Genomic DNA, 15218 nt, shown 5'->3' with positions numbered 1-15218 from the left:
ACAGACCGACACCGCGTTGAGTAGGCGGCGTGGTCGTCACTGATCAGCTACGGTCGATGAATGAAACACCGGTGCAAGAGCTAGGCGTGAGACGAACAAACCACGTGAGTTGAAGTGGTCACGCGCAGGACAACGCCGTGGTTGGTTCTTGCTTAGGCTGACGGTAGCGCCCAGAGTTACACCAACGGGCAGAGTTGGCGACGGTATGCAGGCTCGGCCGGAATGAGCAAGCGGCAGTGGCCATCTAGCACGGCAGCTACGGAGCTTCTTTGAAGAAGATGAAGTTTGGGTTGGTCTCAGTTTGGAGAGAAATTGTGCCGAAATGGGTCCTTGGAGTTTGATCTCCTGCAAATAAATTAAAAAAAAAAAATCGTTAGTGAGATTGTGCCACTGGGTTGCCGAAGACCAAAAAAAAAAGAAGAAGAAAGTTGGGTCTCTCTTTGTTAAAGAAAGAGAGCACGACAGTGGCGTCTAATATTATAGAAGCAAAGCTTTTCTTGAAAATGAAGAAGCTTGGTCTCTGTTTTAGAGAGAGAGTGACGGCTGAGAAAGGAAATGTATTGTTTAGGGAGCTTGGCGGCTAAAGGCAAAAAGGAAAGGAAATATATTGTTTAGGGCTCTTGTCAAAAGCATATTCTCTTAAATATACCTTCAAATATTCCATACATATATATATATATATATATAAGAGTTTGCCGTTTGTTCTTTTTTTTCAAATTAAAAACTCAAAAGTGCATCAGCCTTGCCTTTTTATAATACAAAGTGTGAGTGTGGGCCTTATAAATGGGTGCTCTAATCTTTTGTTTATTTATTTATTTTCTTGGGATAAGAAAATAGATCTTTAGTTATTTTAGAAGAAAAAGAAGAATTGGACTCATGTTTACTGATTCATGGAATTGAAGAATTCAGGTTTTTTTTTTTTTTTTTTCTTTTTTCTTTAAAAAAAAAAAGTTCAAAAAAAAAAAGTTCAAAAAAAAAAAAAGGAGATGTTTATTTATTTATTTATTTATTTTAATGTTACTTGTCGATTTTATCTGTAAATTACGGTGAATCACCAGCTTTATCCTTAGACTCTGTCAAGACCAAATATTTCTGAAGACATAATGTGAAGCATGGCTGATAAGGTGAAATTATGCATGTCCGAGAAAATTACAATTTCTCATACACGCAAGGGGCAAATGTAAGAGGAGCTAATTTAAGCCCATTAAATTATTAGGCCCAATAGCCCAAGATTAGTGGGCCCGAATTTATCGCAAGTCCAAGATTGGTGGGCTTGGATTTATCGCCGTCAAACGGGCTGAATGGCTCTAAGCCTCGAAAGGGTTCGGATCCACGAACCTAGAGACTTACTCGAGCCCGGACTCGAAAGGGTATTAAGAACGCCTAGAGATCCGAGGCACTCGGACTCGAAAGGGTTCGGATCCACGAACCTAGAGACTTACTCGGGCCCGGACTCGAAAGGGTATTAAGCAAGCCTAGAGATCCGAGGCACTCGGACTCGAAAGGATTCGGATCCACGAATCTAGAGATCCGAAGTACTTGGCTTCGAACGGATTCAGACGCAATCTAGAAGTCGCTCCGTTAATGAGTCCCAGAACACTTGCGGGCTCGGAGCTTTCCGGGATCTACGCACCAGAACCATGGGCGTAATGGAGTTCGAACAAAGGACCCGATCCCGAAGACGGTGAGTGGAGACAAATTCACTCTTCGGTTAAACTAGCCTATACCCGGGTCGAGGTGGCACGACCCCGGGGGGTCCATGAGACTCGGCAATATTTTGCGGCAGGACGTCCTCTGGGACTACCCCTGACCCTTTGGGATAATTGGGGATCATTGGTTAGGTGTGGCTAAGAAGAAGGGTTCGCCGAGGGATTGATCTCCTCTTCGGGGTTTTCTCATCCTCGGAGAAGTCACCTCCTCGGAGAGGTCACCTCCTCAGACAAGGTGGTTAGAGAGAATATCCCCCATGTGCCTTGCACATGGGCTCCATCCTACATCATGAGGTGCCTATAAATAGCACCCACCCATAGCTTTACAAGGGATGGATTTTGGAGATTTTTTAACTCTTGGGAAAGAACTAATTTCCCTTCTCCATTATCAACCTTGAAAGTGAAAGTGGGAGATCCATGGGAGAGCCTTGCCATTATTCTATTCTCTAGCCATTTTGTCTTCTTCTTCACCCAATCTCTTATCTCCATCATCTCCCTTGTTGTTGTGTTCCTAAGTTGAGATTATTGAAGAATCTAAGCCTCTCATCATATTCTAGAGAATTCGATCTTCGAATTTTCCAACTCTTTTCTTGAACCCTCTCCTACACTATCTCCACTACATTACCTCTCCACTATAATTACAACCTTTATCCCTCCATCTCCACCACCATTGACATCATTCGCACCAAAGCCACTCTTATCACTTCCATCATCATCACAATATAAAAATTGAAATATATAATCCAAAAATAATAAATTTTAAATTTGATCTTTTACATATTAAACAATTTATTTTAATTGAACACTTAAATTTTTATCAAACAACTTTTTAACTTAAAAGAATTTGACATTCAGTACTTAATTTTAAAATTTTAGCCCTTGTTTGGGAACTTGGTTATCTTAGTTGATGTTTTGACTATTTTATGAAATGAAAAAAATAAAAATAAAAATTTGCGTTTGGAATGATTTGTAAATTTTTTTTATAGATAAATAAATAGTTGTGAGAGAAAAAAAAATGATTGATTGATTGATGTATAGAATATGACATTTTATCTTAATAACTATTTTAATTTCTTCTTCTTCTTCTTTTTTTTTTTAGTGTCTTTATTGGCTAATTTAGCTAAAATCCATCCTCCCAAACTAAATAATAAACATCAAAATAAAATTTAAGTCAAAACTACAGCGATTAAAAGTGTGATTTACCATTTTTCAAATACTACATTGGTTATGATGTAAAACAAAAGCATGTAGGGGCTTAAACATCATTATAGGAATTTGGAATTCAACAAGAAAAATTTGGAATTCAACAGGAAGAGAAAAGTCCCAAAAAAAATTTATTCATTAGAAGCTCTCTTGCCATAACGTTGGTTTGGCTCATGACTTTTTGGCTATTAAAAAAATATTAAAAAATCAACAAGATTAAAATACCACATCATATATATCAATTAATCATTTTTCCCCTCATAACTATCTATTCATCTATTAAAACTATTCCAAATGCACTAAATTTTTTCATTTCATACAAAAACTAAAAGGCCGGTCTAAATAATTTTCAAAACAAACACAACAATTGAATTTAGGTAATTTTCACAATACCTAAAATCTTAATGAGAATGAACATGTCAACTAACAAGCTGTTTGTGAGCAAAATATCCAATGCTACACCAGAGAGTCACTTTCACAATTCTGATGAATATGAAACTCTTTACGTGTAACAGTTTCTGTCACACAATCTGCATTCTTTGCTTGTTAGTCATCAAGCCAGGTGAATTGTCACCATGATACCAACTCACACAAAGTATAATTTTGAATGTGGTTATTGTCCTTCAATAATTGATTTAGAGACAGTACTCATGAAACGTATACTATTGCATTGTGATCGAAGATCAGCGTCTGACAAACTTTGAGTAGTAAATATAGGCTGCTTTGGTTGTGGAACTTCTATTTCGCTGCTTAGCATGAGAACTACTGCTGACATGGTTGGCCTATTCGCAACATGGTCCTGAACACAAAGAAGGCCGATATGTATGCATCTTATTGCTTCTGTTTGGGAAAGCGAGTCATCCAATGATTCATCCATTAAGTCTAATGCCCTTCTCTTGTTCCACATTTGCCATGCCTGGAATAGTTTCACTTATGTCAATATATGAAATTATAAGAACCACATAATCAAGGCAACTAAAGTTTCTAAAAGCAAATTAAGGTCAAATTACTGCACTTACATAACCAAGGAGGTTTAGATATTGATCCTGGTAATGTAAACTAGTATTCCTCGTGCCACTAACAATCTCTAGTAGCAAAACACCAAAACTAAATACGTCAGACTTTTCTGAAAATAGCCCTCCCATTGCATACTCAGGAGACATGTAGCCACTGCATTTGATTAGAAAATGTAACGTTTATTCTTACATGAGATATATAACTACAAATAAATAAATGTTATGTAGCTACTCTAGCAATGAAAAGGGGAAGGCGAAAGAATTATTTACTGATCACAGATGAATCGCCCCAAATTCAAGTAGAAGTTGGAAGAAGATGGATTACCAAAAAGGAAGAAAAGAAATAACATAGAAGCAAATAAAATAAGTATTTTCCATAAAACAAGACAATTGCAGTCTAAGGGAGATGCTTATTTTGGAGTACTCTTGAAGCTATCTATGTTACATTAACTAATAGAGGAAGGCCTTTGCTGTATATTATTGAGATCATTGTTTTCAATCTGTTTTGTCTGCAAAATGTTGAGATAAGTTCACCATACTGGCTGTTAGTATATACTTGTTAATTAGAATAGCTTTAGCTTTATAATTGTTAATTGTATAGCTTTACTTTATACTTTCGGTGTAATTGTTAATTGTATAGCTTTACTTTATGTTTTCGGTGGTAGTGGGTTTTTTGGTATCCAATGCCCATATTTCTCTCTATAAAGAGAGACTTCATTCTCTTTGTAACATATAACAAATATTGAAACATTTCAGAGTCTCTCTCTCACTCTCTAGCTTCTCTCACTCTCTCAAACTAATCTTTCATGGTATCAGAGCCCAGTGTTACATTTCTGGCAATTTTTTAGTCCTGTATACAGTGGCATACTACATCAAACTGTTCGAAAATTTCTCCTGATTCCAACGGCACCAAGCCCGTTCTCAGAAAACCTAACACGCGCCCCCACGCGCCGCCCTTATCCTCTGCGCGTCAACACTTCCGCCACCACTCTCACACGCGCTCACACGCGCCATCTGCTATCACTCACTTCCGCCACGCACCCACACGCGCCCACACGTCCGCGGCTCCCATACGCCGCGCCTGCTACCGTACGCGTCTCGTGCGCCGCTTCGCTAGTGTGCACCCGCGTGCGCCAAACCAGCTAATGTACGCCGCGCCTGCGCCTGTCTGCTACCGTGCGCCGTCGCCTACCTGCTAACGTGCTCCTTCCTGCACTCTGCTAACGTGCGCCGCTGACATCACTGCTGACATCATCTCTGTCCAGCATACATTTCCTTGCTATTTTCGACCTTCCGGACTCACTGGTACACTCTGTTTTACCTAATTTTGCTCCTACGGGTCTATTCCTATTACTTTAACCCTACTCAACTAGTATTATGGATCATCATGATGCCTCCCATCCCATTTCCGTCATTTTAAATGGTTCAAACTATGTTCTGTGGGCCCAAGCCATGTCCTCTTTCCTCAAAGGCAAGAAGCTCTGGCGAATTGTCACCGGGGATGTGGCTAAACCAGTAAAAGACAGTGCCACTACTGAAACTCCTGTTCATACTGCTACATATGAAGACCGACTTGAGGAATGGGACAGTAAGAATTACCAAATCATTACCTGGTTTCGTAATACCTCTGTTACCTCTATCAGTCTTCAATTTGGCCGCTTTCAGCTTGACTCTGTAACTACTCCTGCGAAAGACATCTGGGATTTTTTGAAAGAACGATACCAGACTACTGGTCTTGCCCATCAATATCAACTTCAGAACCAACTTCATCGCATGCGCCAAGAATCCACTCAGTCCATTAACGACTTCCTTTCTCAAATATACTCTGTTTGGGATCAGCTTGCTCTTTCCGAACCAGCCTGGCATGACCCCGAAGATGCCGTTTTATTTACTATCCATCGCAACCAACAAAGGTTGGTGCAATTTCTCATGGCTCTTACCCCCTCTTTTGAGCCCGTACGTGCCTCTCTACTTCATCGCCATCCCTTGCCCACTCTTGAACAAGCCATTTCTGAGTTGCTATCAGAGGAGACTCGTCTAGGTACTCTTCAAACTCATCATGTGGACTCTGTTCTTGCCACTCCTCCGTCCCGGCCATCATTTACCCAGCGGACCACTGCTTGCCTCTATTGTCAGAATCGGGGCCTTCCTTCAACCCATCTCCTGGTCAATTGCCCCGTCAGATCCTGCCGCTACTGCAACAAACTTGGTCCTGGTCATCTGCAACAGGATTGTTTTCGCAATCCATCCCGCTCATCCTCCAATAGCCACTCCTCTCGCGGTGGCTCTTCCCGGGGAAGCTTTCATCGTTCCGGCAACCAGTCTCATCACACTGCTACTTCTGCTTCCGGGAATCAGTCTTATCACACTGCTGTTGCTGCTTCCGAGAATCAGTCTCATCACACTGACACTGCCACCTCTGCAGGGTTCTCTGAGTCACCTGCTCCATCTACCCCTCGCTTTTCTCTAACGGATGTAGAGGCCATGCTCAAACAACTTCTCTCCTCATCTGGTACACCTCCTCCTACTGCTTTGTCTGTAATCCCAGGTAACTCTTCTTGGTATTTTGACTCTGCCTGTTGTAATCATATGACCTCCAGTTCTACTATCTTTTCTTCCTTATCTTCATCTCCTCATATTCCCTCAATACATACTGCTGATGGTTCCCTCATGTCTGTTCGTCATGTTGGTACTGTTTCCACCTCTTCTTTATCTATACCTCACGTTTATCATATCCCTGCTCTTACCTTAAATCTTATTTCCATTGGTCAATTATGTGAACTTGGTCTAACTGTCACATTTTCTGCTACTGATTGTTTGGTACAGGACCCTCAGACAGGGCAGACTATTGGGATCGGCCGTAAGCATGGACGTCTCTATGAACTCATTCACCTTTATGTTCCTGCCTCTCCTCAGATTGCTGCTCCTACATCTACTTCCTCATTATCTCCCTTTAATCTTTGGCATTGTCGCTTAGGGCATATTTCTGTTACTCGCTTAAGGTCTTTGGTTTCTAGTGGACAGTTGGGTCATGTAATTCCCGATAATTTTGATTGTATACCCTGTCAACTTGCCAAACAACCTGCTTTATCATTTAATAAAAGTACTTCTGTTTCTCTTGCCCCTTTTGATCTTATACATTCGGATATTTGGGGGCCCTCCCCTACTACTACTATGGGGGGATCCCGCTATTTTGTTGTTTTTATTGATGATTTTTCCCGGTTTACTTGGCTTTTTCTCATGAAAAATAGGTCTGAACTTAAACACATTTATTATCGATTTGCACAAATGGTTCACACCCAATTCTCCAAAGCCATCAAAATTTTTCGCTCTGACAATGCTATGGAATATCGGGATTCAGATTTCCTTTCCTTTCTTCAGCATCATGGTACACTGCCTCATCGTTCCTGTGCTGGCACGTCCCAGCAAAATGGCCGCGCTGAACGGAAACATCGGCATATTCTTGACACTACTCGCGCTCTCCTTCTCTCTTCTTCCTGCCCTGAAAACTTTTGGGGAGAAGCTGCCCTCACTGCTGTTTACACTATCAACTGTGCTCCTACCCCTGTCATCCATAATCAAACTCCCTTTGAACGTCTGCATGGCACTCCCCCTCCTTACGCCAATCTCCGGGTTTTTGGCTCTGCCTGTTTTGTTCTACTTCAATCCCATGAACACACCAAGCTTGAACCTCGCTCTCGTCTTTGTTGCTTTCTTGGGTATGGCATTGAACATAAAGGCTTTCGCTGTTGGGATCCTCTCTCTAAACGTCTTCGTATCTCCCGCCATGTCGTTTTCTGGGAACACCAAATGTTTTCCTCGCTATCCTCCTTTCACTTACCCGGACTTTCCACTACTGCACTGTTTACTAATCCTTCCATCGATCTTTTCTCTGCTGATTTTGATACAGGTTCCTCCTCCATCGAGACGCCCTTGCTCACCCCTGATCCTGTCCAGCCTGCTCTACCTGAAGGTCTACCTCTTGTTGCCACACCTCCTTCTCCACCGGCTCTTCCTCCCACCGATCCTCCTACGGGTCGACCACGCCGGGTAACTCAACCTCCTATCCATCTTCGTGATTATATTGTTGGATCTGCTGCCTTCTCTACTTATGAACCTACCTCCTATCGTGAGGCTTGTACTAATCCTCTTTGGCAGCAAGCTATGACTGATGAACTCCATGCCTTGGACAAAGCTCATACTTGGGATCTTGTTGATCTTCCTCCTGGCAAGACTGCGATTGGCTGCAAATGGGTTTACAAAATCAAAACATATTCTGATGGCTCTATTGAACGCTACAAAGCTCGTCTTGTTGCCAAGGGTTTCAACCAAGAATATGGCATTGATTATGAGGAGACATTCTCTCCTGTTGCTCGGCTTACCTCTGTTCGCAGTTTACTTGCTGTTGCTACTGCTCGCCACTGGGGGCTCTTTCAGATGGATGTCAAAAATGCTTTCCTCAATGGTCATCTTCTTGAGGAGGTCTACATGCAACCTCCACCTGGGTCCACTTTTCAACCTCATCAGGTTTGCAAACTACAGCGTGCTCTCTATGGCCTCAAGCAAGCGCCTCGTGCTTGGTTTGCTAAGTTCAGTTCTACCATTCATGACTTCGGATTCACCTCTAGCTCCTATGACTCTGCTCTTTTTATACGGACTACTTCTCATGGTACTACTCTTCTTCTTCTGTATGTGGATGATATGATTATCACTGGTAATGATAAAGCTGGTATTCTCCACCTCAAACAATTTCTCCACCAACAGTTTGAGATGAAGGACCTTGGTACTCTTAACTACTTCGTAGGCCTTGAAGTCTCTCATGATTCTACTGGTTCCTATTTGTCCCAGGCCAAATATGCATCCGATCTTCTGGCTCGTGCTGGTCTTACTGATTGCAAAACTGCCTCTACTCCGGTTGATCCTCAGATTCGTCTCACTCCTCTCGATGGGACTCTTCTCTCTGATGCTACTCTTTATCGCCAGCTCGTCAGCAGTCTTGTCTATCTCACAGTCACTCGTCCTGACATTGCCTATGCTGTTCACATTGTCAGTCAGTACATGTCGGCTCCTCGCACTCCCCACTATACTGCTCTACTCCGCATCCTTCGCTACCTCAAAGGCACTATGTTCCATGGTCTTCACTTCTCGGCTTCTTCCTCTCTTGACCTACGTGCCTTTTCCGATGCTGATTGGGCTGGGGATCCTACGGATCGACGCTCCACCACGGGATTCTGTTTCTTCTTAGGGGATTCTCTTCTTGCTTGGCGTAGCAAAAAACAATCCCTCACTGCCCGCTCTAGCACCGAAGCTGAATACCGAGCTCTTGCTGATACTACTCAGGAACTTCTCTGGCTTCGCTGGCTCCTTGCTGATATGGGTGTTTCTTCATCTGCTCCTACCCCTCTCTACTGTGACAATCAGAGTGCCATTCAGATTGCTCACAATGATGTTTTTCATGATCGCACCAAACATATTGAGATTGATTGTCATTTCATTCGCCAGCATGTTACCTGTGGAACTGTTCATCTTCTTCCTATTGCTTCAGTCGATCAACCCGCTGATATCTTCACTAAGGCTCATCCTCCTGGCCGCTTCAATGATCTTGTTTCCAAACTCAACTTGGTTGATGCTTTCCCTCCTTGAGTTTGCGGGGGGCTGTTAGTATATACTTGTTAATTAGAATAGCTTTAGCTTTATAATTGTTAATTGTATAGCTTTACTTTATACTTTCGGTGTAATTGTTAATTGTATAGCTTTACTTTATGCTTTCGGTGGTAGTGGGTTTTTTGGTATCCAATGCCCATATTTCTCTCTATAAAGAGAGACTTCATTCTCTTTGTAACATATAACAAATATTGAAACATTTCAGAGTCTCTCTCTCGCTCTCTAGCTTCTCTCACTCTCTCAAACTAATCTTTCACTGGCCATGGTCTATGAAATGAGAACGATGGCTAATCAGAGGGAGGGAGGGAGGGAGGGAGGGACAAAGTAAGATGAGGAGAGAAAGAGAACACTCCATGCTATTTATAAAGGTTAGGTGATTTTTTGTCCTACCAATTTTTTCTTTATCATATATCATGATTTGTGACACAAAGACCAAAGTGAAATTTGAGTGAAAGTTCAAGAGTGAAAAGTGTAATTTTTTACCTAAACAGTGACTGGCAGAAGCTCTGCATTTGAACAAGGTTTGAAGTGAGAACTTAATTGTTGAAATTGGAAGACAAGGGACCAAAGTGAAATTGGAATGAAAATTCGAGGCCGAAAATGTAATTTACCCTATTATTTTTTTGTTTTGCCATTTGTTTTTCTTTGTAACCTATTATGATTCAATACATGAGCAGTTTGTCACTAATAACGATATTTGGGAAAATACAGTCAACTATTAGTGTGAACTGCCACTTTTTTCTTTTTCTTTTTTTTCATTTCCAAATTGTCCTGCCTCAGATTTCGATTTCAATAGATGAGGCACTCAAAGGTTGAACACACAGTATTTATCTAATGTAATGTAAAAAACAATGCTCAAATAGTCCATATTAATGTGCGTTTGGCAGGGAAAAGATTGGGTACAAACTTAACCTTTGGTATAGTGCACAAAGTGGTTTTCTCGAGACTTGAACCCATAACCTCAAGGTTATTAGGCCAAGATTTTGCCATTGCATAGACTAGTAATGTAATGTATATTATCTAAAGCCTAAGCCTTGTTTAAAACTCTCACCTCCATCATAATCCAAGATATATTTTATGCGCAGACCATTTGCATAGCACTAGTTAAGGATCACCTACTAATCAGGGACAGGGAGCCTGTTACAATCTCTGCTAGTGACTAACTCAACAATACTGTTATTTGTAGACACCTTGACATAACTACATCAGTAGGGAAAATAGTCAGCAAAACTGAGCAGCAGGAAAGAAAGGATCCTTACAATGTTCCCATCACCCTGTGAGTATTTGCCAACTCTTGCGTAACTCGAAAAGTTCGTGCCAACCCAAAGTCTGAAATTTTGGGATTCATATCATCATCCAAGAGAATATTGCTGGCCTTCAAATCTCTGTGAATAACCCTTAAACAAGAATCACGATGGAGATAAAGGAGTCCTCTCGCAATTCCCTGAATTATGTTGAAGCGTTTAGCCCAATCAAGTTCCACCCTGTTCTTTGCATCTAATCAGAAGCACGACAGTCAAAAAGATGCATTCATCAAGGTCAGTCCTCCCCTTACATTATATCAGCAGTGAGAATAAGAGAACAAGGAAAAACACAGTTTTAGCATTTCTTTAGTAACAGTAGTGAATGAACTATAAGCAATTGACGGTGAAAAATGAGACTGTAAATTATGGTGTTTTCCTTTTCAATAAAACAATGTGTCCGCTTAAGATAGTTAATTTGGGAATATTTCACATATGGTTCAGTCCTACTTGAACCTACAGGGGGATTATTTTGTTTAAGGAGAGTAACTTGGCATAACAATAGTATTTCATGGAGAATCGTAGGGATTTTAGTCAATATTATAATATTCCTAATGAAACTTTAATCTACAAAAAATAAGCATGAAATGCAATTTTTAAGAGAGGGGAGGGGGGGAATTTCTTTGCCAAGTCAAACTAACCAAACAGAAAAGTGTCCAAGCTTCTGTTTTTCAGGTACTCATAAACCAGCAACTTCTCTTCCCCTTCAATGCAGCAACCCAAGAGCCTAACAAGATTCCTGTGCTGCAGTTTGGAGATCAATATGATCTCATTCTTGAACTCTTCCGAGCCTTGCCCTGAATGACTCGAAAGTCTTTTCACTGCTACTTCTTGCCCATCTTCTAGTTTTCCCTACATAGTCCACAAACTTTATTGATTACTACATAACTATACGTATATCACAGGTGCATGTATATGGTAGTATGAAATATTTCAAAGAAAAGAATTTGTTTACCCAATAAACAGGGCCAAATCCTCCTTCCCCAAGTTTATTCGTGCTGCTGAAGTTATTGGTAGCAACTAATACTTTATCAAAGTCTAACAGTGGTAGCTCCGATGACTCTGAATGTATCATATGGCTTCCCCAGAGATTATCTTGTGAGTTGTCCATTCTATCAGGCAAATCAAATCCTTTTATCCTGTTTCTTCTCTTTACTGATGTTCAAGGTTAAACCATGTGACAAAAAATCAATTAGCCTTCTCAGATGAAGCTTGAAGACCAAGAGAATTGGAATATTTCAACACTAACTGATTATCATAATTAAGACAACATGTTTCATTGTGAATCGATGGGAAAATGATGGGGACACAGATATGTGACATGATACCGACTCGACACTGACATGTTGACATGAAAATTTTCAAGAAATGTAAGACACAAATACGTGGGACACATGCAAATAAATAATTTTATATGTTTATTATATGTCATATATAGTAAATAGAGAATTTGAGACATCACAGATAAGGAATTGGCCATGTCCTACGACTACCGAAATTTTACAACCCTGCAATTTATTTTTCTCTTTTTCTAAAATAAAGATTGTTAGGCAACAAAACCACCAAATTTATGACTTAGCAATTACTGATAAAAGAACCAACTGGGGCTACCCAAGTTGACCAGAACCTTGCACCTCACTAGAAAGTCATCGGCTCAAGTCTTGTCTCTCCTCTCCCCCAGGCTACCACCTCCTATATATTTAAAAAAAAAAAAAAAAAAAAAACTAATAAGAGGATTGTAACTAGTTTTTCTGTGTTTGGCAGCCCATTTTTTTTTTTGTAAAATCATCTTATTTCTCATAATTTATGGTTCATAGAACAATGATTCTGTTTCTCATAATTTATGGTTCATATAACAATGATTCTGCAGATCTAAGCATTAATCCACACAAAAACTAAGGAATTTTCATAGCATCTGCAGAAACCAAAGAAGAAGAAAATGTTTTTGAATCCGTCATTTGTAATAGAATTCAGACTAATGTTTGGACCGGATGAAGGTAGAATTCAAACTACTTTCGATGGAATGACAGTCATTGTTTACCTAGAGAAATCTTTAGTATGGCTTTCAGGGAGAAATGAATATTTCTAGTTCATTTACTAAAAGATGAAGTAACGATGATTGGTTGTTCAATGTAATCAATGTAAACAAGCAGTAGAGCATTCTTACCTCTTTGGTTGGCTCTCCACCTGCACGAACCAAAGATGACAGCACCCAAGAGGAGAACCACAGAAATTGTCGTTACACTGATAATGATTATTTCTCTTTTTTTCTTACGATCTTCACCTGGAAAAATAAAGAGAAAATGAAGACTCAAACTTATATATATATATATATATATATATATATATAAGGGTTGGCAATATTACTCATTCGCAATATATATTATGGGCAGAATTGAATTTACCCAGCTCTGAATTTGCAAGGCGGAGAAAAAGGTCATTCCCGTTAATTGAGAACTGCTGGACATCAATGAGGCCTCCAGACCAAACTATACACCCAATTCCAGTCACAAATGCATAAGCCATACAAGAACAGTTACTCAAGCATCGTTGTTCACAACTTGAGGAAACCTCATTGAACAAATAATCATACTGATCAGGCAGCTTCATTCCACTCATTCTCCAAAACCCATCATTTTTAGCTCCAGCTGCAGCTAAGCTGCTACTGTTCTTTTGGCATAGGAGTTCCAATCGCCTCACACACCCACCTGTCCAATTTCCTTTGTTCCAATCCTCAGTTGAATTGGGTACAAACCCTTTTAAGCACTCACAAATTGGGGACCGGTTCTTGTTGCAACCCCCGTTTGGTCCACAATATCCGTAGACATCACATGGATTCGCTGGTGCCACCCAATTAACATGCCAGCTCTTCGTTTCTTCAGCCCACACCATCGTATTCACTGTTCCTGCTGGTGTCATGACAATAATTGTGACAGCAGAGGTGTTATACACGTTGAATGAGAGATACACACTTTGCTGCTGATTATCCGGTACAAGGTTGAGTCCATTGACATAGCCCTGTCCGCTGTCTGGTATACCTATGAACTTCCATCCATCCCATGGACCACCTCTCCACAAAGTCTTGGAACCATTCCAACAGACAATTTGTGGCGGTCTATCTGGTGTAAGTCCAAGAACAAAATTTCCAGGTGATGGGTCACCATCTGTTTTCCAGGAAGACAGGAATCGTTTCTCTCCTGTGTTGTTGTTCATTCCAATCATCATCCCTGAGAAAAAAGTGTCACATGGATATTTAAAGCTTTCCCATGAGATAAATCCCGAGACATTATCTTTGAGAACAAAATCTCCCAAGTCAGAAAGCACGGCAATTGTGCTATTTGATTGGACAGAGCTATTTGTAGACCAAACAGTGTTCCTCTTGCCATCTAATAGTCTCAGATTTCCATCGCTGCCAATTGTGAGACTTGAAGCAGAGTCTGTAGCTTGAAGCGGGTTCTCCCTGTTCGCCACCCACACAACTTTGCGGTCAGGCATGTTCTTGTACCATATCCCTATATATTGTTTACTAGAATTGCTGGGAGTGAAGAAGCCTAACTCAAATATTTGGCCTGCAGAAATGAGATTTTGTCCTACTAAGATTTGTTGGGACTGAGTCAAGGTATCAGTTGCACATACTGATGGAAATATTAAGAAATACAAGAGCAACGAGAATGACAGAAAATCACAAGCATTACTTTTATTTATGATACCCATTTTCCTCTGTCACCTGCAATATTGTATTGTCTACAGCCGAGTTGAGTGCTTTAGCAAATCAACCACAGCTAAGCCTTTTGTCATCCACATTCCAAACCCTTGCCTGCCATTGAAGTTATCAATCCCGGACAATGTACCATTTCTGTCATTGGTACGAAACGGGACTGATAACAATGCCTGCCATGATTTAGCTATTGAGACAACTCTATCAGTAGGAAACTAAAAAGTTGGATCCAATTGCATTGCTGTGGCAATTGAATGAAGAACAAACACAAGGGTGGAGACTTATACTACTTTCATGGAAGTCATTTCCAAATAGTTTTAAAAAGTGGTTTTATGTAATTTATGAAAATGAATTCAGGGCGGCTGAAGCATTATTCAGGTCAAATGGATAACAACTAAAGAAAAATACAAAGTAATATTCATGACACTAAACGGATATAAATAATATTATCTCCATCACCACTAGTGCAATAAAAAAAAAAAAACGAAGTCAACTTTCTAGAACACCCCCTGATGGAAGAAATTAATCAGCTTGTTTGGTTTCGTTTTTCTGAAAATAGTTTTCAGAAAATTCTACCTTCTTATTTTTCGTATTTTTTTGTTTCTAA

General features: G+C 40.4%; 1 protein-coding gene across 4 annotated transcripts; it reads right to left on the bottom strand.

Moving 5' to 3' along the window:
- Positions 1–3207: 3207 nt before the first annotated feature.
- LOC114270038 (G-type lectin S-receptor-like serine/threonine-protein kinase SD1-29) lies at positions 3208–15019 on the bottom strand. 4 transcript variants are annotated; one of them, XM_082887963.1, is made up of 8 exons: positions 14589–15019; positions 13299–14462; positions 13061–13177; positions 11849–12048; positions 11535–11745; positions 10852–11089; positions 3932–4082; positions 3208–3828 (listed from the first exon to the last, which is right to left on the bottom strand). In XM_082887963.1, exons 1-8 carry the CDS (start codon positions 14605–14607, stop codon positions 3526–3528), a joined length of 2403 nt encoding a protein of 800 aa, XP_082744089.1. In that variant the 5' UTR covers positions 14608–15019; the 3' UTR covers positions 3208–3525. The 4 variants fall into 4 exon arrangements, 3 of the variants coding, with proteins under 3 accessions (XP_082744089.1, XP_082744088.1, XP_082744090.1); XR_014340561.1 differs by having other exon boundaries at positions 3932–3999; positions 13299–15019; XM_082887962.1 differs by having other exon boundaries at positions 13299–15006.
- Between the last annotated feature and the right edge of the window lie 199 nt (positions 15020–15218).

This window comes from Camellia sinensis, chromosome 9 (genome assembly GCF_055761805.1).
Source record: "Camellia sinensis isolate YWXY chromosome 9, ASM5576180v1, whole genome shotgun sequence".
Taxonomy (NCBI): domain Eukaryota; kingdom Viridiplantae; phylum Streptophyta; class Magnoliopsida; order Ericales; family Theaceae; genus Camellia; species Camellia sinensis.
This window is presented reverse-complemented; position numbering and strand designations above follow the sequence as displayed.

Coding starts and splice junctions, on each gene's coding strand:
- LOC114270038 (XM_082887962.1), bottom strand. CDS start 14,607: ATGGGTATCATAAATAAAAGTAATGCTTGTGATTTTCTGTCATTCTCG. Junction 12,049..13,060: donor GTGGAGAGCCAACCAAAGAG/GTAAGAATGCTC, acceptor CTTGAACATCAG/TAAAGAGAAGAAACAGGATA. Junction 3,829..3,931: donor ATCTAAACCTCCTTGGTTAT/GTAAGTGCAGTA, acceptor AAACTATTCCAG/GCATGGCAAATGTGGAACAA.